Source organism: Girardinichthys multiradiatus, chromosome 21 (genome assembly GCF_021462225.1).
Source record: "Girardinichthys multiradiatus isolate DD_20200921_A chromosome 21, DD_fGirMul_XY1, whole genome shotgun sequence".
NCBI classification, from domain to species: domain Eukaryota; kingdom Metazoa; phylum Chordata; class Actinopteri; order Cyprinodontiformes; family Goodeidae; genus Girardinichthys; species Girardinichthys multiradiatus.
Genome location: NC_061813.1, coordinates 16,231,227 through 16,255,293, shown reverse-complemented (window position 1 = coordinate 16,255,293; position 24,067 = coordinate 16,231,227). Strand labels below are relative to the sequence as shown.

Below are 24,067 nucleotides of genomic sequence, written 5' to 3'. Positions count from 1 at the left end.
ATTAATGCCCAGCGTTTGTAAGTAGACTGCCTCATGTCAGATTGGCCACATTTATGGCATTGTAATCTCTGGCATTCCTCGCCTGCTGTTCCAGAAGCCAATCGAATGAAAAAAACAAAGGGTGTCAAGCTAATTAAACGCTCTATCATTACAGCTCAGAGCTAAAACAGCAGTCAGGGCCACGGGAAAGGTTACTAGGCTTCCTGCAGATTTGGCGATTGAAAAGTTACTGTTTAACTAAAAGTGTAAAACTAGGAGTAAAGACCTTAAGGCTAATGATCTTTTACTTGTATTGTTGACCTCACTTAATCCCCAACTTGCTAATCCATCAACACTAAGTCAGTCAGTCAGTCATCTTCTACCGCTATTTCCATAGTGGGTCGCGGGGAAGCTGGTGCCTATCTTCAGCAGCCTATAGGCGGTGTACACCCTGGACATACTGCCAATCCATAGCAGACTTTCTTGAAAGAATTCAATAAAGTAAAATTTAATTAGCTGCCTATTCGATTACCAGATTTTAATGACATTGTGGGGTCAGCTCTAATTCTCCTGAAGGCGCAGATATATGGGCCCTTTAATCTCCAAATATCTTCCACACATAAAAGGTTGAACCTCCAGGTTAGAGAGCACACACCACCAATTGTAGGGACAAAGGAATGCAGCAAATAAGCAGCTCTTGACACCATATAAATGTTTTGACACAGGAAAATATACTGAGAAAACATAAAGCTGAGGGTTTATTTTTTTCTTTTACTGGTGTCGTCTGCTTAACCTGAAACAGTAGTTAAAAGCTATTTAGCGCTTAAGATGCCCAGCTGAAGGTGTGTTAATAAATTAATTATTTATTTGTTAAGAGACTGTTTAAGAGAACCACTGAGAATAAGTTTAAGTATATCTCTTTATGTTTATCAGTGAGCAGACTTCCTAAAACACAAATCCTATTCAGAAACAGTGTTTATCTGCCCCGCAGAGGTAAGGTAAATGTTTGACATGTATCAGCTGTGGTTCTTCAGAAGATGGGACAGTTTTGAAACCGAAGCTATTTCTGTAAGAAGGGGCTTTGCTCAGCTCTGCATCATAAACATGACATGGAGCACTCGACTGCAAGCAGGAAAATATAACGCTGATTTGTATGCAGCACCAGTTCTCTCTGCAAAGTTTTTCTTTTTGGTAAAAACAAACTGCAGAACTTTGCGCTGTATCCGTAATTACAAGAATTTACTCACCTTACATTTTTTTCTCACTTTGTTATGTTATAAGAACAAACAACAATGTATTAACTGGGATTTTCTATTACAGAAAAAAACAGAAATTATTGCACTAAAATGCATAGAAAAGGTTACATGGGTTGCAAATGTTCTGATATTTCTATTAGGCCCTCTTTACTCTTATACCGTTTAAAACAATTATGTGTAAATTGCCTTCAGAAGTCATCTTACTAGCAAACAGAATCCCTCCGTGGGTTTTTAATCTCAGCATTAGAGTAGCTGTTGTTCTGTGAAGGCCTGAGAGCATCACGAAGAACCGAGGAACACAGCAGACTGGTCAGAGATAAAGTTGTGGAGAAGTTTAAACCGGGTTAGGTTCTAAAACAATATCTCAGGCTCTGAACATTTCACAGACCAATGTTCAATCCATCATCCAAAAATTAAAAAAGTGTGGCACAGCTGGAAACCTGCCAAGACATGGCCATCCATCTATACTTTCAGGTCAGACAACAAGAGCATTAATCAGAGGAGCAGCCAAGAGGACCATTGTAACTTTGAAGGAGATACAGAAATCAGGTGCTCAGGTGTATAATGTGTTGGCAGTACAACTCTCCACAAATCTGGCTTTATGGAAGAAGAAGAAACCTGTTGCTATAAGCCATAAGAAGTCTCATTTAAAGTTTACTGCAAACCTTGTAGGACACACAGCAATCATGTGAAAGATGAGACCAGAATTTAACCATTTGGGTCTCGAAGCAAAAACTATGTGGTGACAGGTTTATGCAGTAGGATTGCTTTTCCTAAGCAGGTACAGTTAGTTTGATTAGACCTGAAAGGAATATGAATAGATCTAACTGCAAGAAGAATACTGAGATAAAGCCTGATACAGGCCACAAAAGACATGACAGTGGTTCAGAGGATCACCTTCCAGAAGGACACAAAACATACAACCAGAGCTATTCAATTCAATTCAATTCAGTTTTATTTATATAGCCCCAATTCACAACACATGTTGTCTCAAGGCACTTCACAACAGTCAGCTACATACATTCCAATTAATCCTAACCATTGAACAGTGCAGTCAGAGTTAGTTGTTTATTAAAATTGGATAAAAAGTTTTTCTATCTAAGGAAACCCAGCAGATTGCATCGAGTCAGAGACTTGTAGCATTCACTCATCCAGGATGAGCATGTAGAGAAAGTGGACAGTAACTGGCGATGACTTTGCAGCAATCCCTCATACTGAGCATGCATGTAGCGACAGTGGAGAGGAAAAACTCCCTTTTAACAGGAAGAAACCTCCAGCAGAACCAGGCTCAGTGTGAGCGGCCATCTGCCACGACCGACTGGGGGTTTGAGAGAACAGAACAGAGACACAAAAAGAACAAAGAAGCACTGATCCAGGAGTACTTTCTATGGGAAGGAAAGGTAAATGTTAATGGATGTAGCTCCTTTAGTCGTTTCACCTAGAAAGAAAGAACAAATAAACTCTGAGCCAGTTTTCAAGGTTAGAGTCTGAAAGAGAGCACATATAATTAGTTACAGTAAAAGCTCAGTCAATTTCCATGTCTAGGAGAGAGAAAGGGTTAAACACTAAAAGACAGGGCCAAGTGGATCATTGGTAGAGGGTGAGCATTAAGTTGTTGCCAGCAGAAGCTCGGACGATTCCCCTCTCCAGAAAGGTGTCACAGGTAGACACAGAGTCAAGCCAGGTGTAGTTTCCAGGAAGAGAAAAGAGAGAACAAAGTTAAAAGTTGAAATAACAGCAAATAATGCAAAATTGGAGAATAGTGTGAGAATGTAGCGATGAGGGTGAAAGTGGTCGTTATGTCCTCCAGCAGCCTAAGCCTATAGCAGCATAACTACAGAGATAGTTTCAGTTCAGATTATTTAGTTAAACGGCGCCTATTTACAACAATGTCGTCTCAAGGCACCTCACAAAGGGTCCCACTGATGGTCATTGTTATACTAACTGGAATCTGTCAGACAGATAAGATTTAAACCAGCCTAGCGCTGTTCTCCTGATCCCTACAGCATATTCCAGCCTTTTTAAGAGAATATTATGGTCGACTGTATCAAATGCAGCACTGAGATCTAACAGAACCAGTACAGACACAAGTCCATTATCTGAGGCCATAAGAATATCATTAGTGACTTTCAGCACAGCTGTTTCAGTGCTATGATGAGCTCTGAGCCCTGACTGACTGTGGTTTTAAAAGCATGACATTTTAAAAGTTTTAAAGATGCAATGACTTCTGCAAGGCACTGACTGTTTAAAAGTCTGCAAAAAGAGTCCTTTGTTTCATGTAAGGCAGGATCTAATTCAACCATGAAATATTTGATCTTTTGGTATTGCAAGTAGCTTAATGCAACAATAGCCCGCATATAAGAAGACAACTTTAAGGGGAAATCAAATTTTATTCATCATTTTTGAAGGAGCCAAAGAAAATAAAAGTCCTTTTATGTGTATGAGCTACCTGTCAGGGTGCTCCTTGACCACCTGGTGGACTTTGAGCAGGAAGGTTTCATTGCGAAACACTTGGCTCACGCACTCCTTGTAAAGGCGAAACTCTGCTGCTGTGATGGCTTCGCCCTCTGGGATCTGTGACAGGTTGAACTTAAACTCCTTGTGGTGACGCCGGTGCAGGGAGAGTTCCCGGTCATACTCCACTGTGGGAACAGAAACACAGAAATGCAGAAAAAAGTAAAAAAATTAATAAAAAAATTAATCACACTCATCATTACATCTCTCTAAGTAGCTTTACTCACAGTCCAGACTTATGAGTCTACAAATAAGACCAAAGTATATATTTACAAGCAGGGATTTCGCTTTAAATATACAGTAGAGAATGCTGAGCGGATATCCTTTTCACAGACACTGCTCTGAGGCCGACCAAGGAAGTCTTTCATGCATGTAAAACATGTGATTTATACATGAACTCTAATAGGTTTTGAGGCTTTCACTGCCCCAAAATAAATCCTCGTTATCATCAGTTTGAGCATGTGCCTGCGACTTTTCTCAGCGCCAGCAAACCTAGAGACATTCTGCAACCACTTCTGACAATGTGAAAGGAAAAACCCTCCCTCCTGTGTTTTTAAGAGCAATATAGACCATAATGATAATGCGCTCCAAGAGCAGTTGGTTCTTTTCACAGTCAGATGCCTTGATCCCTCTGCAGACTGTAAAGTTTACACAGAGAGAAGGAAATCAGTAAAAAAAAGACATGTTGTATACATTTCTTGTTTACTGGAAGACTTGAAAAGGTTTAGCCTTCATTCAGTTATTCCCTGAGAACCTAAAACCCACATTAGAATCCTTTGACTAAAGAGTTTCTCATCCTGCCAGAGACACAAACACGCTATCATCATCTCTAATCCAGCTTCCAATCAGTGCAGACATTCAGTAATCTGTGGTTTCACCACAACCGACTTTAACTGCAGACTCACTGAGAACCATTCCACCAACTCAGCTTTTCACCCAGTAAAACTGGTTTTGAATGGTTTTACGATTTCACCCAGGGTCACTGCCTTTCGGGACACAGTTATGTCACCTTTATTTGGTGAGACTGTGTGAAGAAACTACACCACACTGAAGATGGTGTAACCGAGAAACTAAAAACAGTGGGAAACTACTTATTTGGTTCTGTTCATGACCAACATAATCTGTTTACCAGGAGCCATAAAGCATCCAAATTAGATATGGTGAAGTTCATTTCTTCAATGTAGGTTTATGTGGTAGATTCTGTTAACCAGACTGAGCAAACTACCCCAGCTGAAAGCAATACTTAACGTTAAAGTGCCTTGCAAAAGTATTTAAGCCGTCAGAGCTCTTTCACATTTTCACAAATTTCAATGTTTTTTTTATTGGGATTTAATTTGTAAAAAAAAAAAAAGTAGCACATACTGTAACTATAAAGTAGAAAAAAAGGGCAAGAATCACTGCTGGTAAAGCTGGTAAAGGCATACTTGTGTCTACAATTGTAGCAAAGGTTGGTTCTATAAAGTATTGGCTCAGGAGGGGGTAAATACAAATGCATGCCACCCTTTTTTGATTTATATTTGTAAAAAGGTTTGAAACACATTTTCCTTCCATTTAACAGTTACACATTACATTGTGTTGCTATCATAAAAAATTCTAATTCTAACATTAGGTTTGTGGTTGTAACATGAAAATATGGAAAAGTTCTCATATACAAGCCACCTTCAGGCCACCATCAGAGTCAGACAGACATCTGACTTGATAATATGCTCACGGTTTTACAACACTTTGGACAATTTTACAACTGAAACATCAGTAAGAAAATTTTAATTTGTGCTTTAGCCAAACTTTTGAAGTTTCTGGTAATTGAATGATGTAGAGACCCACCCTACATGGACCAGTGACATGTTCTGTTCCCAGAACGTGTCACACCAGATAAAACTGTGTTAATGTGAGAACACTGGAACCAGTCAGACATTCATAGAAGTGCCAGCCCCGCCTTGGATCCACACCCAGGAAGGTCAAAGCCCCCTGTCTCCCCAGGCATTTACAGCTCTCATGAACTCGAGCAAGGAACCAGAGACGTGTCATTCAAACCTTTCATGCATAATGCATTTCTGCATTGCTAATAACTTGGTCAAAACAAATTTTCATCACCGAAACATCTCAGTTTACGCCTGAGCAACATCTGCCTCTCTTTGCGCTGCAAATGCTTTCCACTGGAGCGCAGGAAACCACCCTTTGAGAATGAGATGTTATTCCCATCAGCATCACTGAGACTTCTATCAGATGTGACAGTGATCGTTTCATCATCTTACTCCAAAAGCTGCCCACACACACACACACACGTCAGTGACTGTGTGTGATAACAGCTCAGCTCTTGTGTTGACGGGTAGATAGATTCACAATGCCTGTGTGTGGAGGCCTCAATCGGAGGTCATGCTATGCTAAATGACTTTACAAAACTCACCGTGGACCCCTGGTCTTGAATACACACAGATTGAAATTTTATACTCCCCCATTCTAGTGACTTTCTGCCCAGACATCTTTGATAAGCGATGGTCTTGCGAGAAGAGTTTTTATCACATTTAAAAATAACTTCAATATTGGAAGTAATTATTATTCTGGGTGAGCCTCATCTTGGTAAACAAAGCAGAAACATCTTTGTTTTAACATCATTTGTATTGATGTCTAACCACGTTTGATGGGCAAGAGCTGGTTTCATGACTTCCCTCAGAAAGCATCGCAATGATTGCAGTTTTTGTGGCTTTATGGAGTGTACAATAATGCAACAGCCTCCTGTCCCCATTTATTAGTGCACACTGCTGGTCCGCTGGCTGAAAGAAAGCAACTACCTCTTTTCATCTTTTGAAAGATGGGCAAATATGGATGATTGGAAATATTTCTGGTTGCAAAAGTCACAGACAGTCATGAGCTGGAAACTAAAAGAGGACCATCTCTCATTTTTGATAAGTTTACAGTTTTAAAGCTAAAGCTGACAAGCTACAAGAAAGATATCTTGTCAAGATCTGGGTTGTGTTTGTGTTTTGTGCTTGCTACATGTGTTCAGTGTTTTCAGACGGTGCTGGAGTTCTCAGGTGTGCTGGGTGACAGGTGCAACTTATTCTACTGATTACTTTGAGGAGTACTTAAGTAGGAGGCTGTCAACACTTTGATGCCAGAGTGTTTTGCCCTCTGTGGTAAGAAGCTCAAGCCAAACACAAGTCTATGCTTTGTTCTTCGGCCTCGTGTAACTTTGTTTATGCTCCTTCGCAGGCTAAATAAACCTAAACCCTGGGTTTATGTCACTGAATACTGACTACGTGTCCGGAAGTCTTTCTGGATGATCAAGACTATCTACATTCTGAGGACTTCATTTCCTATCATTTCCGTCTTCGTTTGGATTCGCATCAAGCTAGCAGTTAGCTACCTTCGTCTCCTGGACCAAGCTGTGGAGCGTACCCTGTCTACCCTCCAATGTAAGCATCTGCACACCGAACTCATTCCTGTTTGCTCCGAGCTCACACAGAACAGCACCTAAAGAACCTTCTACAAACCTGGATCCTGAATCCCTCTACCCCTGGCGACCTGACCACACCTATTTAGTAAGCTGTTCTCTTGATTACATTAATTCCTTGTTCTTATTCGATATTATTCAGTTCCCTGTTTTCACCTGTTCTCTTCCCATACAGTTGGAGAATCATCCGTTACGTTCCTGATTATCATTGTCTCAATAAACATCCTTTACTTATTCTGTTCTCCGGAGTGTTCTCTGTATGTGGGTCAGATCTTGTAAACAAAATGACATATCTATTAAGTGGCCAACTGCAGGCTCAGTAATTGAGCTTAAAGTCAGACTAATCAATAGGGGAGTGACGAGATTCAGTTGTTAACCTGTTAAACATCACTATATTTGTCATTGATGTCTCATGTCTTGCCGGATTTCTTTTGATCTTTGTCCCAGGATGTCACACAAAGAATCAATGTGTTTGAGGTGTTGCCTTAAAATACCTCCCATAACATCATCATTTCTAAATAATTGTTTTTCATTATTCTGGCATTTAGTAGAAGAAGGTGAAATAATTAAGTAATCCTGAAGGACCAAAAACAGGAAAAGCCTAAAATAATTTGTCAGGCAGTTGTGTCTCTTTCTATACACTCGTACTCATCGTCCTCCGCTTTATCCGGGACCGGGTCGCGGGGGCAGCAGACTCAGCAAAGACGCCCAGACGTCCCTCTCCCCAGACACCTCCTCCAGCTCCCCCAGGGGGAACCAAGGCGTTCCCAGGCCTGCCGAGAGACATAGTCCCTCCAACGTGTCCTGGGCTGTCCCCTGGGCCTCCTCCCAGTGGGACGTGCCTGGAACACCTCCCGAGGAAGGCGTCCGGGAGGCATCCGGTATAGATGCCGAGCCACCTCAACTGGTTCCTCTTGATGTGGAGGAGCAGCAGCTCTACTCTGAGCCCCTCCCGGATGGCCGAGCTCCTCACCCTATCTCTAAGGGAGTGCCCGGCCACCCTACGGAGGAAGCTCATTTCAGCCGCTTGTATCCGGGATCTCGTTCTTTCGGTCATGACCCAAAGTTCAAGGCCATAGGCGAGGGTAGGAACGTAGACCGACCGGTAAATTGGGAGCTTCGCTTTCCGGCTCAGCTCTCTCTTCACCACAACGGACCAGTACAGCGCCCCCATTACTGCGTCAGCCGCACCGATCCATCTGTCGATCTCCCGCTCCATTCTTCCCTCACTTGTGAACAAGACCCCGAGATACTTAAACTCCTCCACTTGAGGCAGGAACTCCCCTCTTTCTATACAGTGTATGTTAATATCTGGATCCAGCTGTAGTTGGGAAGCTCCTCTGTGTGGAAAAAAGGACCTGCATGAAGGCAACTGGATAACAAACGGCAGCGTATTGAATAACTGAACCTTCGATCTATGACATAAAGGAGAAGCTACGAGAGCCAGTCAGTGAAAAGCAAATATTTGGACTTTGGTACAAAATACCGGCTCAGATAGATGTTTTTCATGACTGGCAAATCCTAGGAATTCATTTACCTCACAAAGGCAATTATGAGTCAAACAAGATGAAATGGAGGGTTTATGATCCTCTAATGAAGATGTCATGACAGTTTCCTGAACACTTCAACAAATTTTCTGGAAAGTGCCACAAAAAAAAACCTTGTCCTGAAGGAAAAACTGATTTCCCTAGGATGAAAAATGTGTACGCAGATTTCATTAGGCATTAATGAAATTCACAGGACACGTTCCTCTTAACGATTATTTTCCACCAAATCTGAATGAAGCCTCCAGGCACTCTGAGCTCACTAAACAACTCACCGTCCTGCTTATCAATCAATCATTTTTGTTAATTTCAGAAAGGGGAGTCGTTTTGAGCAGACAAACAAAACTATGAAATACAGACACAGACTGAGTCTCCCATCTCACATTATGGTGGGTTTTTATCACTGCAGTCTTGTGTGAAGCAGCCTGGGAGCCGCAGCTTTCCAGGATAAGTGGCATTCCAGCTGCTCCTCCGCCTTCTCAGCTTGAATTTCGATTAAAATCCACTGAGGGTTCGCATTTAAAATCAAAAGGAAGTCTTCACACGGTGCGTGCAGGGAGCGTAACCTCTGTGCTAATCCACCGTGACGTGAGCTTTGAGACAGGAACACAGAAAAGGGAGAAGGAATCTAGGTTCTAGGATGATCCAGCGAGAAGTTCACAGAAATAAACCACATCCATAACAAACCCGTTTGTAAAAATCCAACAATTAGAGTTTAATGAAACATTTACATTTTTTGCCTTTAATTCATTGGCACAATGTGGCAGCCATATCAACCATGAAACCTGACGGGAATTTTTATGATTCACCTCAGCTTAGTGGGTGATACAAGAAACAGCGCAACATACGGGAAGGAAAACAAAGTAAAAGGAAAAGTGAGTAAGAAAAGGAAAGCACATTAAGATGCCTGCTTGATGAAGAGAAAAAGAGTACAAAACATGCAAGGTTTCAGGAAAGAGAAGGCTTCAAACTTGTGACAGAAGAGAAGACTAAAGGGGACAAACCAGGAGGAAGAAGAAGGAGAGGAAAGAGTCAGCCTGGGCTGGAGTAGAAAAGAGGAGCACAAGAGACAGTTGCTGACAGGAAGAGGGTGAGTTGGAGGATTTGCAGATTCCCATGACAGTTTTGACAGTAGCTGTTCTCTCGTTTCCACCTGCGCAACATCTGGCTCTGCTGTCTGCCCTGCTGCTGATGTAGGTATCATGACTACCCACACACAAACGCACACACACACACACACACACACACACACACACACACACAAAGCAAGACAAACGGAGATTCTAAGTACTCTTTGCTTCCTTTTGTTTCCATATGGCTCCTATTATCAACCTAAATGTAAAGACATATTACTTGATGATATCAGTAGTCTAAAAGGTGATTGGATGACATTGTGAACCGATTTTATTTTTGATAAAGAATCCTATTAAATGTTTGGGAGAAATTCTGCTGATCCTTAAATATCACTTTTATTTAAATCAGCAGCCACTGACTTATTTATTTAACATTTATTTACCCAAAAAGCCACATGAAACATTGGTGATTAATATAAAAAATACATACACAAAAAACACAAGTCAGTCAACAACACAGGTGCATGGTCCAGTGTCGCAATTGCAATCTTCATAACTCTTTAGAAGAGCTTTAAACTCTTTTAGAAAGTCTAAAGCATTAAAGTTTTAGTGAAGCCTGAAGGTTATTCAGCCAAATAAAAGCCAAATCTGAACCCTGGCTGAATGAAACCATCCGTGCTGCCAGAAGAAAGCATAGGAGAGCCAAACATAAAAGAAGAAGGATAAACTTCAGGTGTCATATCAAAGACAAAAATACTACTGGAGTTCGTATCAGGAAAAAAAACTGTTTAAAATGCTAAGAGGAAGCACTTTTCTGCTATTACTCAGGAAAATTGTTGTAAGAATCATGTTTTACTTAAAACTTTTGAGTTGGTCCTTCACAGCTTGAAAATTAAAGGCCTATATCTCAAAAATTCTTTAAAAAGTGCTTTACAATCAACATTTTTAAAATAAAATGGTATTTTAGAGGTTTTTCAATCTGGTTTAGAAACGTTGATTTAACTGCTGCCTTCGACACAGTGGATCGCAACATTTTTATTTCTTGTTTAGAACTGTGGGTGGGTGTCAGGACTACTGCATTGCAGTGGTTCAAGTCCTATTTGGAGCGAATGTTCTCTATCAAACTCTGTGATTTTGTTTCCTCTGCTGTTTTTCTTCAATGTGGGATCCCACAGGGCTCAGTTTTAGCCGTCCTTCCTTGCTCTCGATATTTGCTACCTCTTGGCTCTATTTTCAGGAAACATGGGATTTTGTTTCCACTGCTATGCATATGACTCCCAGATTTATCTCCTTCATAAAAGGTCAAATGGTTCTCAGTAGACTCATTGTTCAAATTTCTTGATGACATAAAGGCCTGGATAGCTTTGAACTTTACATTTTAGGGTTAGTAATACGTCAATAAGGTATCTGCAGGGTGTTCAAAATGCTGCAGCAGGTCAAGAATGTCTGAGCACATTACCCCTCATTTTACCTTCACTTCACTGGCCACCTGTACATTTCAGGATCCATTTTAAAGCCCTGTCGCCCCCCACCTCTCAGCCATATTGTATACCTGCACACACCCTTAGGTTTAAGAGAGCGAAAGACTAGGTAACTGGAAGGCTGTATGAAGTACACCACATTTGTTCTGTTTTTATCCTTTTGCGCTTGTTGGCAGGATTCTGAAAAGCTCAGTTAAGGTCAAGATCTACATTTCCTAGCGAATAATAGAGACATCCCCAAGAAGGTTTACACAGAAAAGCATTTTTTATTCTGCTTTATTACTGCTTGCTGCTCTAACTGTGCTAATCACTAAAATAAGATGCAAAAAAAACTACTTAAAATGTTAACTCCAAGATCATTTCATGTTCGTTTGAAAAAATTATTAAATCCCTGTTTAACAGCAACTGGTCTCTCACACACAACGTGATTCCCCAATATAAATGTTTATTGACCAAATAAAACAGGATGGCAAAAACTGTTATTTTAAATGCTGTCTCCTATTTCCCCGTATGTTATAGTATAGAAAGCAGAACAGTCTAAAATCAAGCAGGACAGAAGTAAATAAATTGCTTGAATTTATTTTTATAAACCACAGCTTGTAAAAATATAAGTAAAGGTAATCAATGAAAATCTGCTGCAGTGATGAAAAGAAGAAAAAGGTTATCTGGCTGAAATCTATGAGTTGAATATGGAAAGTAGCAAATAGGCGCAATTAAAAATAACAATGTGGAAAAAAGGATTGAAACAGAAAAAAACAATCTGGGGAAAAACACTGGGCAGACCTCACTGTGGTTTGTGGTCAGTCTGTTTCTAATGGTGCTCAGCCAATTCCTCTGAACTGAACAAAAACCACCCCCTGTGTTATGATACAGGACAAAACAATGTGATGCAATACAATATAATTTACACTATAAAGAGCAAAAGTTAAAACCATGCATAATGTGATTTGCTGGAACTCACACAAATAGTCTTTCCATCACTCTCATGATTCCACACAGACCTCCTACAAATCAGGAGCCAAAAACCTACAGACACACTATAAAAACAGTACAGCTGCACTTATTGGGATCCATGGTAAAAATGCCTTAAAATAAATTCTACCTTTACTGCAGTAGCATATCCACCAATTGAACATTTAAAAGAAATTCCAGCCTTTTGATTTTTGTGCATGTATTTAATGGAAAAAGAAAACACATCCAGTTCTTTGGGAGCGATGCCATTCAAAAAGCCTTTTCTATCCTAACATTACAAACGTAAACATGTGTAGTTTGCTAACCTCTAATGGGTTTTATCTGGAACCATGTGATTTGATCGTATGAGACTAAGCTTGAACTTAAGCTCTAGGTGGGTCTGCCATGAAACAAGGGATCATTATATGCACTCATTGCCCACTGATAAACATGGTGGAGGATCCATGATGCTGTGGGCCTGTATCTCTTCCAAAGGTGGTTAGAGGGGAACTCCTTGAACCCAGGAGATTTACATAAACATTTGGTGGATTCAACTAATAGCTGAAAATAGGTTGTCATTCGGTCTATCAGCAGGATAAGGGTCCAAAATATATGGCTACATACAAAACATTAGTTCACCAGATACAGAATGTGCCACAAAATGACTCATTTAATCCCAGGTTTTGTGTCACACTAAGTACAATTAGGAGGAACATTGATTGATGCTTGCAGCATAGATTCTAATTGAAATAAACTACAATAATACCAATAATAGTAAATCATCTCTGCCCTATCAGACAATACAGACAGCAACTAGTTCATACTAACTATAGCTTATATTGCAATCGTCATTGCATTATCAATGATATTATCAATGCAATATCCCAATCGCAACAGACTGCTTGGATGAAATATTTTCTGGGATATCACATTTGAAATTTCAAATTATGAACAGCAATGTTACCCTTGATGTAGATTCTTAGTAGCCAAGATACAAGGAGTGACGGGGACAAATGATGAAGGAAAACAGTTAGAAATATTTGGGTTCATCCTAATAACTATCGCAGTATTCAACAAGAGCATCACAATAACATGTTTTACTGATACTATGCAAGCTTGATATTAGCAATGCAATTAACAGTTACAGAGCAGAGAGCTAAGCCTAGAGTTGCACTGGTTTTTATTTGACTTGCACAGCTACAGAAAAAAACAACTTTCTGTTTTACTGCAAGAATCAAGATATGAGTAGATTTCCAAATAAATTTCTTAGTTATTTAGAAATCTATTAACCTCAAAGCTATAGACTAAGTTGCATTAACTAGGCTTTTCTCTAATCATGACAGATTTAGGTAGTTGAATGGTGTAATCTGAAATTGAAGAGAGCTTTTATTACATCTGTCAGTCTTTACTTTAGGTACCACATTAAATTAATTCAAACTGTGTTTTCTTTCTCCTACTGCAGCAGACATGAGAGAATGGCTAACTCATTTCATGTCAGACTCTGCCACACTAAGTATGAATAAGAAGAGACAGCTTTTTGCCACAAGTCATTTTTACAGACAAATTGTAGAATTGTTAAATATCCTTTCATACCTTGAGGTGCCCAAAGCTAGTCAGTGGTCACAGCAAGTCATTGGGTTTCACTGCCTCTGAATATAAGCTTTCATTTTAAAGGAAAGCCTATCCCATAATGCATATGTGTGCCCTAGTCTTCATCCAACATAAGAAAAGATCCTAACATCTAGTTTAGTGTAATATATTAAAAAAAGAAAAAAAGATTAAGAAAAGTACGGTTTTACAATAATACTGCTCTGATCTACTGTTCTGATCCAACATTAATGGGATTTAATGTGATAACCCAACACAAAGTACAGCATAATTGTGAAGCAAAAGAAAAGGATACATGGCTGTTGAAATCTCTTACAAATAATTTTAAAAGTTTGGCCAGCATTTGCTTTCATTCCCCCCATTACTCAATTTTTCTACAACTTAGACCCTAGAATCTTTGCCCAGAGTTAGGTAGAAAAGCATTCCCACAGCACCACCATGTCTGTGTTTCAGTAGGGGTTGAGGGTGGGGGCTTATGTGTTCAGAGCGACGGGCAGCGCTAGTTTTCTGCCACACATAGTGTTTTGTTTTGCTTTTCTTATCTTACAAGAGCAGCCTCTTCCATGTTTGCTGTATCCCCTGCATGTCTTGTGCAGAACAAACCGTAGGCTTCCTTAATCTCCCATAAATACCAGATTTGTGGGTTCCATTGCTAATATTTGTCCTGTCTACAGATTTCCTCACCTGAACTGCAAAACCCTGCAGATCCTCTATAGTTTGTATGGACTCCTTGGCTGCTTCTCTGATTGATGTGCTCCTTGTCTACTAAACCTCTAAGGCTGTCACAGATCAGCTGTATTTATACTGAGGTTATGTTGTACACATGTGAGCTCTACTTACTAATAAGGTGATTTCTGAATGCAATAGGTTGTACTGCTTTTTTGGAAGTATCAAGGTAAAGGGGTTTTGAATTTATTATGATACAATGTTTAAAATATTTAGTAAAATGTTAATGCTCTTTAAAGTGAATTATCCATTTTCTGCTACACTGGTTCCAGTGATATTCTTGTCATGTTTTAATGGCCTGTTCTCTAAAAAGCTAAACACACTATTTGAAAAGAAATTGAAGAGACTATTATTCATTTCAATGATAGCTAAAATAAAGTACTTTATGATTCCTGTGTGCAGGTGAGAGCTGAGTCAGCAGTGGTAAGGAGAAGAGAGACTGATGAGAATGATTGAATGACTGGTCACACGCCAAACCAAGAAGGTTTCTGATTGTTTATAATTCGGTTATGAATACAAAAGAGAGAAACTACCGAACACCTGTGGTAAGATGACAACAGCCTTGAGGCCGGGTCCAACAAATGCTGTGCAGTGACTTTCCACCCACTGAGCTGTGGAGCAGGACGTTTAGATCCACAGGTCAAGCAACCCAGTCCATTTGATTGAAAGATGACTCAACAAGACCCCAGACAAAGAGTGAGGTGACTAATCATTTTACCTCAGGCTGTTTTCAGGCATCAGAACTTGTTGGACCTCAAATGCCTTCCTCGGGTGAATTCTTCGTTTCTTTTCCAAGCTTTCACTAATTTTAAAACCGGTATTTCAAGAATTAAATTATGCACCTGAACTGAGTTTACTGTTCTAGAGAAAAAGACACCATTTGATACAATTCAATCAGCTAAAGAAAACCTGCACATTAATTTCCAAACCCTGTTAGTTTTTATGTTTGTTTGTTTATATTTTGTTAGTTAATTAATCATTATATTAGTGTGACTAATACGTTTAATTATACATGCTTTTAGTGACTGGAAGCAATATATTAAATTTCCTATTTAAGCATTAATGTTGTGATTCTTAGAGTAAATATGTTTTCATAATATGTTGAGGTTTGCAATTAAGGCTCCCTAAAAAGACAATTAACCCGTCAGGCAAATAGATTTTGATAGATTACTAGACTGATACAAATAATATATGCCATTAATGAGATGGATATAATTTTTAATGCTTGCTGACGCCACCCATGTATCATTTCTAAGCTTTAAGAAAACATTAACAATTAGATAAAGAGATAAGAGAATGTTTGCAAGGTACAGAAGATATAAATCGTTTCTATTAAAATCAGCATTTTACATTTTTTCTCTTAGGCATAAAGTATTACAGTAACGGACAGTCTGAACTGAAACCAGATGAAGGACCCTAATGAAAACTTTCAAGAAGATTAAGTTTTGAAAAAAAAAAACTTTAATTACATTTCTGAACACCAAGAACCTGTCAGCACGGCTGAAGGCTTTGCAGATGGCTAACCCAATAAAAAAATGCAATGCATGTCCAAGGCATGAGAAGAATCCATCTGTGTTTATGCAATTACAGCCCATAATCTGTCTGGTTTTTCTCTCCAACTTCATGGTTTCTGAGGAGAGGTCAGATATGTTCATGTCATCTATTCCTTGGTTATTTCTCCAAAGTCTCATCTAATTAATGGTTTGGCCCATCAGCCTGACTTACTCTGGAAACGTTTGAAAGCTGACACGTTCACAACTCTTCAGCAATCTCCACTATTATGAATAAAAAAGAAAACATCTAATTAACTGGATATCGTTGTGATGTAAATATCAGTCTTTCTGAAGAGACCAAAACCATATTTTATGTCTTAAACTCTTTGACCTTTGGCACGGATGTAGTTTGAAGGAACTCTTGATCTTTTTTCAATCTGTTCACTGTGCTGCAGAGTTGCCACCACGCTTGGCTTCCTCCAGGAGCTGTCTCTACATTGTGACGAGGAGCTCTTTGTACTCAGTCAGCCAGCAAGGCAGTTCCTGGGGTTGAGGAACGGGATAATGGGGCAGAGGTCTGCTGGGAATCGTCATAAGCTGTGAGGAACTTTGTATATGTGTGTGCACCTTTGGAGACCCATCCTGTGCTCTGATCTTCTCTCCTGACCCTGGATCAAAGCAGACATGCTGCACACCACAGGACCTTGTAAGGGCCACTGACAAGGGCCCACGTTTATGTCCATACTATGCAAGGGCACAAAATGGGGCTCACACTTGCAGGAATGATGCTTACGCATACACGGCCACAGTCAGATAGATGAAAACGTCACAGTTGCATTGAAGCACAGGCAGAAAAATAAATTAAGAAGCAGGGTCTTACACTTACATTCTTACCACACATGTACAAGCAGTCTGAGCATTGAGAGCCAGACGGCAGCAGCATCCGTCCATGGCGAGGATATGAGGCAGTGAGTCCAGCCCATTACAGACTGTCAAGCCCCATTAGCAAACTGGGAAAAGGCAGCCAACAACTCTACACCGTGTGTCCAGCAGAAATCTGTAGAGTGGTATTAGCACGTTGCTGTTTACCACTTAGTTTAAGGAGCTCCTATCAGTCAACTGATAGGTGTGTTTTTCACACTCAGTGGAGCAGACATACATTAGAGTAACAATACGTTTACTACATTAAATAAACCTGTTTCTGGGGATTTCCCTAGGATAGGTTAAAGGTAAAAAAGAGCAAAGCTTTTGTTTAAATATGTAAAATGTGACAAAGCCTGAGAAAAGGCTTTTGGGCTGTGAAAAACGATAAAACTTCAAGGTTTGTGGGCAGGTGGGAAATACTGATGACAGACTCTCTCATCAGAGTACTGTGTGTTTCTGTTACTCCTGTCTTGCTACCAATAGTAGTTGTAATCTTAGTTTTAATTGAAAAGCAGATAGTTGAGTGCAGTCTCCAGGCAGCATGTTCTCCAGCCTGGGTACTCTGCATCCTTCTAAGAACATCCTGACCATTGACCCAAACTATACCAGAAGTATGAATGCACAACCTGATCAACCAGTAATATTTTGAGTTGTACCAAACAGACGTGTTTTTTACCACTCTTATCAGAGGCTGGTAACACTGGAAATGGTAACTGTTAGATTAGACATTGCTAATTAATTATCAGAGCCTATGGGCATTGTTACAAAGTTTACTCACCTTCTGAAGGGCTTCCAACCCTGAAGCTAGTTGTTTTAAGGTAAGCAAATAAAAGCAATAGACTGCTCAAAGAGACAGAACCGTTCAGGAAGTTCTATTACTGGTAGCGATATGTGAGGGAGCAAGAACTGGAATAGAGTTCATAGCTGTTATATTTTTGTTTTGACCTATGTAGAGCGAGGTTTTATGTAGAGAACCCCCAGTTGGAAAAGGTCCGCTTTGCTATTTGAAAAATACTGATTGCTAACAGCTTTACCAAACAGATGTGTTCTTCTTTAAGACAGAAAAGGTGATGGGGTTGATACTCAGTAGAATTGTATGATCAGTGGAAACCAATGTGTTCTTGTCTGCATTGCTTCTATAAGTTTATCCATACATGCACATCTGGCCAGACCTAAACAAGGTACGCAGCAATGGATTTAGGCTGCAAACTACAAGCAAAATGTAGCACAAATTAATATAAAGCTCCTTGAGATCTGACAAATTCATGCTCCACACAGACACATTCATTGATGGTCCTGGAAATCCAGCCTGCTGCTCATCCATTACCTCCCACAAGTTACTGTATATAATGATCTCACTGGACAGGCATACCCATGAACAATGGCCCCGTTTGAACCATATAATCACATTTTTCTACAGTCATCATCTTCCATATAATCCCTGAAAAACCAGTTGGATTTTTTTTTAACAGCCTACCCAAAACCACAGCACATAATGTCAGGCCAATAACACAGATAAACACACATATATCTGCAGGCTCAGACTGTTTGAGTTTTGTTGCACTTTCCCATTCCATCACCACTGTGCTGCATTCCATGCTGGATGATAAAATGAGGTTTGGATACACATCTATCTTTTGTCATTTTGAGATTTTCAGCTACAGTTTAATGTGTGTGGGTTTGTGTGTGCGCCTAAGCTCGAGGGGAGGAGGATAATTCGCTGTAATTGCTCCTCTGCCGGGACTTTGCTAACAGATAGATATCCGAGGTATGGCTGTTGGACAGCGTAGTATCAGTATTTTCCATCAACGCACTGACAGCTGAATAGTAGCACTCTCCAACCCACCTCTCTGTTGAGTTTCCAGATGGCCTCCTTTTTGCTGGATGTGTCATACCTGTGTGTCAATAGGAGATTTGATCCCATCTCTTCAACCACCATTACACAGGATTAAGACAAGGACCCCCAAACTCAGATGCTGCGGGCATTTAAGGAGTATTAGAAAGTCTGTTTTTCTGAGTAAGCTGCTGTTCACAAAAGTGACGACCACATTACAGCAGAGACTCTGGGTAGGCAAAAGGTGGTCCAAGCATTTATCCATAAATGTTTGCAGCCCTTGATTGGCCTACATTAGACCAGTGTGGTCCAGAAAAGTCTAGACATATCAAATGTAGCAGGAGTTTTCATATTTATATTGTGAGGTCAGAACAAAAGGGTCAACAAATATGCAATTTGTACTCATACTCGTCGTCTTCCGCTTTATCCGGAAACGGGTCGCGGGGGCAGCAGACTCAGCAGAGATGCCCAGACGTCCCTCTCCCCAGACACCTCCTCCAGCTCCTGGAGCACCCCCCACAGGACATCATGAGGGACACAGTTGAATGCTTTCTCCAGGTCCACAAAACACATGTGGACCGGTTGGGCAAACTCCCATGAACCCTCGAGTACCCTGTAGAAGGTATAGAGCTGGTAAAGTGTTCCACGGCCGGGACGAAAACCATACTGCTCCTCCTGAAGCTGGGGTTCGACTATCGGCCGGACTCTCCTCTCCAATACCCTGGCGTAGGCCTTGCCAGGGAGGCTGAGAAGTGTGATCCCCCTGTAGTTGGAACACACCCTCCGGTCACCCTTCTTATGTAGGGGAACCAACACCCCAGGCTGCCAATCCAAAGGCACTGTCCCTGTCCGCCACGCAATGTTGAAGAGTCGTGTCAACCATGACAGCCCCACAACATCCAAAAACTTGAGGTACTCAGGGTGGATGTCATCCAACCCCAAAGCCCTGCCACCGCGGAGCTTTTTAACCACCTCGGTGACTTCAGCCTGGGTGATGAAAGAGTCCAACCCCGAGTCCCCAGCCTCTGTTTCTACCAGGGAATGCGTGATGGCAGGTTTGAGGAGATCCTCGAAGTACTCCTACCACCGCCCGATAATGTCCCCAGTCGAGGTCAGCAGCTCTCCACCCCCACTGTAAACAGTGTTGGCGAAGCACTGCTTCCCCCTCCTGAGGCGCCGGACGGTTTGCCAGAATTGCTTCGGGGCCAACCGGTAGTCCTTCTCCATGGCCTCACTGAACCAGGTCCGAGTTTTTGCCTCTGCCACTGCCTGGGCCGCGGCATGTTTGGCCCCACGGTACCCGTCAGCCGCCTCAGGAGTCCCACAAGCCAACCACAGCTGATAGGACTCCTTCTTCAGCTTGACAGCGTCCCTTACTCCCGGTGTCCACCACCGGGTTCGGGGATTGCCGCCACGACAGGCACCGCAGACCTTACGGCCACAGCTACGGGCAGCAGCATCGACAGTAGATGCGGAGAACATGGTCCACTCGTACTCTATGTCTCCAACATCCCTCGGAATCTGGTCAAAGCTCTCCCGGAGGTGAGAGTTGAATACATCCCTGGCCAAGGGTTCCACCAGACGTACCCAGCAGACCCTCATTATGCGCTTGGGCCTGCCATGTCTCTCCGGCTTTCTCCTCCCCCAGCGGATCCAACTCACCACCAGGTGGTGATCAGTGGACAGCTCAGCCCCTCTCTTCACCAGAGTGTCCAAAACATGCGGCCGAAGGTCTGATGATACGACAACAAAGTCGATCATCGACTTCCTGCCTAGGGTGTCCTGGTGCCAAGTGCACTGATGGACACCCTTAATTTTGAACATGGTGTTCATTATGGACAATCAGGGACTAGCACAGAAGTCCAATAACAAAACACTGCTCGGATTCAGATCGGGGAGGCCATTCCTCCCGATCACGCCTCTCCAGGTGTCACTGTCGTTTCCCATGTGGGCGTTGAAGTCCCCCAGCAGAATAATGGAGTCCCCGGGAGGGGCACTATCCAGCACCCCCGACAGGGACACCAAGAAGGCCGGATACTCCACACTACCACTCGGCCTGTAGGCTGAAATGATAGTCAGAGACCTATCCCCAACCTGAAGGCGCAGGGATGCGACCCTCTCATCCACTGGGGTAAACCCCAACACGAGACAGCTGAGCTGGGGGGCGACAAGCAAACCCACCCCAGCCCGCCGCCTCTCCCCGTGGGCCACTCCAGAGTAGAAGAGAGTGTGCGTGGAGGCGAGCCCGACTATTTCTAGTCGATATCTCTCGACCTCCCGCACAAGCTCAGGCTCCTTCCCCCCCAGCGAGGTGACATTCCACATCCCTAGAGCCAGCCTAAGCATATGGGGATCGGGCCGCTGAGGTCTCCACCTTCGTCCGCCGCCCAATCCTCTTTGCACTGGTTCCTCACGGTTCCCCCTGTAGTTGGTGGGCCCACTGGGGGATGGTCTCGCGTCTCTTGTTCGGACTTGGCCCGGCCGGGTCCCGCGAGGAGCAACCCAGCCACCAGGCGCTCTCCGACGAGTCCCGACCCCCGGCTTGGCTCCAGGGTGGGACCCCGGCTCCGCCGTACCGGGCGACGTCACGTGCCTCGATTTCGTAGTCATGAGCGGTTCAAGAACCCCTCATGACGATTGTTACATTATAATATAAATAGGGATTTTGGTTTTCTCTAAAAGGCTTCTTTTCAAAAAAGAGTTTTAATATAATAAAAAGTTTAAAACAAGTTCACATAACCTATGGCTGAGCAAGGCAATGAAACCAAGCATTAGTTAAAGAATAGTACCAAAACTCACAGGCTGGTATAAAATGAACTAATATGACTAATATGATTTCATACAGTTAACCAATTTAACTGTCTACAATGTGGAAAGTAATGACAAAAAGAGGGGTCAACTGCTACAAATGAAAAACAGATCTACTCTATTATACCTAAAAATAAAAAAAGCAAAAGTCAAATTCCATAATGAGCATTTTGTTCATCCACTTTGAGCTATTAAACCAACACGATTCAACAGAAATAAGAGCAGAGCTATTAAAATTTTATAACATGTTTCACTAAGCATTTCCAAGCTTTGGCAGCAAAGATGTTTCTCATCTTTGAAGCTGAAACTGGTCACATCCCACAACTAAGGGTGAATTAGTACATCCAGAGACAATAAAAAAAAATTTAAAGCATAACCCATGATAATAGCTGAAGGTGGATGCGCATCAGGAGTGCTGCAAAAAGGCTTGATGCTCCTGAAGAGAATAGGTTCAAAATGGAAAGTTTGGCAAAGGACCTTGACTAGCTGCCTATTTTTAGTTTTACTTCAAAAGATTAATTGGGATGCCAACAGCAATTAGGCAATGCTTCAGAAGACATAATTTACATGTTTTGGTGGTTTAATATTGCACCCTACCCACAAATATGTAAGCTTTCAAAAAAAGATGGCATCACAAAACCAGAGAAGATTTCACGTTGCACTGATGCGCAGAACAAGGCATAAAATGAGTGTCGGACACCTGCCTATACGGCTTTTCCAAGCAGAGCCCCATAGGGCCCCATACTATCTGTGCCAGATCTGCTCTCTAGAATACTAACAGATTAAGTCACTACATCCACGAGATAGGTACTACATTCCTTTGGGGCTCCTTGGCACAACAGTGGTGGGTTGACGTCAACCCTATAATGCCTTCTTGGTCCTTACACATTCAGAAAAGAGATGTCTCAGTCCATGGTTGAAATGTCTCGTGAAAGAGACTTAAACTTTTAGCAGAAAGAAACTGGAACTGGTCTTGCCTCTTTCCAAACAACATAGAACCACCTTGTCCCATATGAATGTAGACAACATAATGAAAGAAACCATCTAAATTGGAGTTACTTTAAAATATTTGTTAATATGCACATCTGGGTAAAAACGGTAAACCTTTATTCACTGAATTCAGATCCTGTTCAGTTTAAAGTTGCTCAAGGCATTTGTTGATCTCATAAGTGAAGGGAAATTATTACATTGTCACACTTGAGATAACTAAAAATAAGGAAACTCGGGAAGAATGAACAGCTGTTGACATATGGGTTTTTGAATCAGAAGTAAAATAAAACCTTATAAACCCACTGGATCGGAAATATGGATTTGGAAAACCACATATTGAAACTGGACCATTGAAACTTTGCTGCAACACACGTAAAGTTATGGTTGAGGGAATTCAGAAGGCTGACAAGAGAAATCTGTGTGTGAACGGCAGAAGAAACCATGGGAATTTATGCAGCCACATGTAAAATTTACACGCTTGTCTACAATCTTACCAAAGCATCTGCGTCTGTTTGAACATTAGGTCTAAATGGTCAGAGACAAACACTCATCAATATTAATGGCCAGTTGCAATTTTTTCTCCCTGAAGTCCCAGTAAAAACAATAGCTCGTTTTACTGGACACCAGTCTGGGCCAACGAGCTGTCGACAAAAGACGATGCAACATCTTTCTCACGTTTATGAGGAAATTCCATGAAATCAGCACAGAAATGAGCTGGAAAACAAACAGCGTCGATTTCCCACTTAAACTTTACAGGACGTTAATAAAAATGTAATTGTATAACACTGCAGAGCAGCTGTTGTAACATCTTCTGGTCAGGATCATGGTGGTCCTGCAGTTCAGCTCAACTAGTCTTCACATAAGATTTGGTCTTGTTAATAGAAGAGCCATATGCTCAATGATGGAAGGGCAGAATAAATAGGCAGGATGGTCAAAATATAGCTCAAATACACTTATCAACGTTTTTTGAACAAATGGATTTGAACGTTTTATAGCCCTCTTCAAACATAGGCTGAATATTTCTGCAGATCTGTGTGCTATCATATGTTCAGCTGTGGATTCAGCAATAGATTTGCAGAAAAAAACCTTTCCTTATTTTGCGTGACCACAACAACAAACTGAACAAACGACTGGATTAATAACAAATGCAAACATAAGACTTGTGGGTGGGTGGATGGATGGATGGATGGATGGATGGATGAATGGATGGATGGATGGATGGATGGATGGATGGATGGATGGATGGATGGATGGATGGATGGATGAACAAGCTGACGGTTGGATGGATGGGCAGAAGGATGGACCGACAGATGGGGTTCAGAAAGATGGACAAACTGATGAAACATGGATCAACAGCCAAAGGATAGAGAGAGGATCAGGTGGATTCATTACAAATTTAAGACAATAGGAATAATGTCTAGAAATGCAAATA

The 24,067-nt window shown here is 41.5% G+C and overlaps 1 protein-coding gene across 1 annotated transcript in view; it reads right to left on the bottom strand.

The window, feature by feature from the left end:
* bmp6 (bone morphogenetic protein 6) overlaps nt 1–24,067 on the bottom strand; it is a 67,202-nt gene that overhangs the window by 24,910 nt on the left and 18,225 nt on the right. The window contains exon 2 of the mRNA XM_047349052.1: nt 3,685–3,877. Coding sequence (XP_047205008.1) covers nt 3,685–3,877 — 193 coding nt within the window. The remainder of the gene's footprint in view (nt 1–3,684; nt 3,878–24,067) is intronic.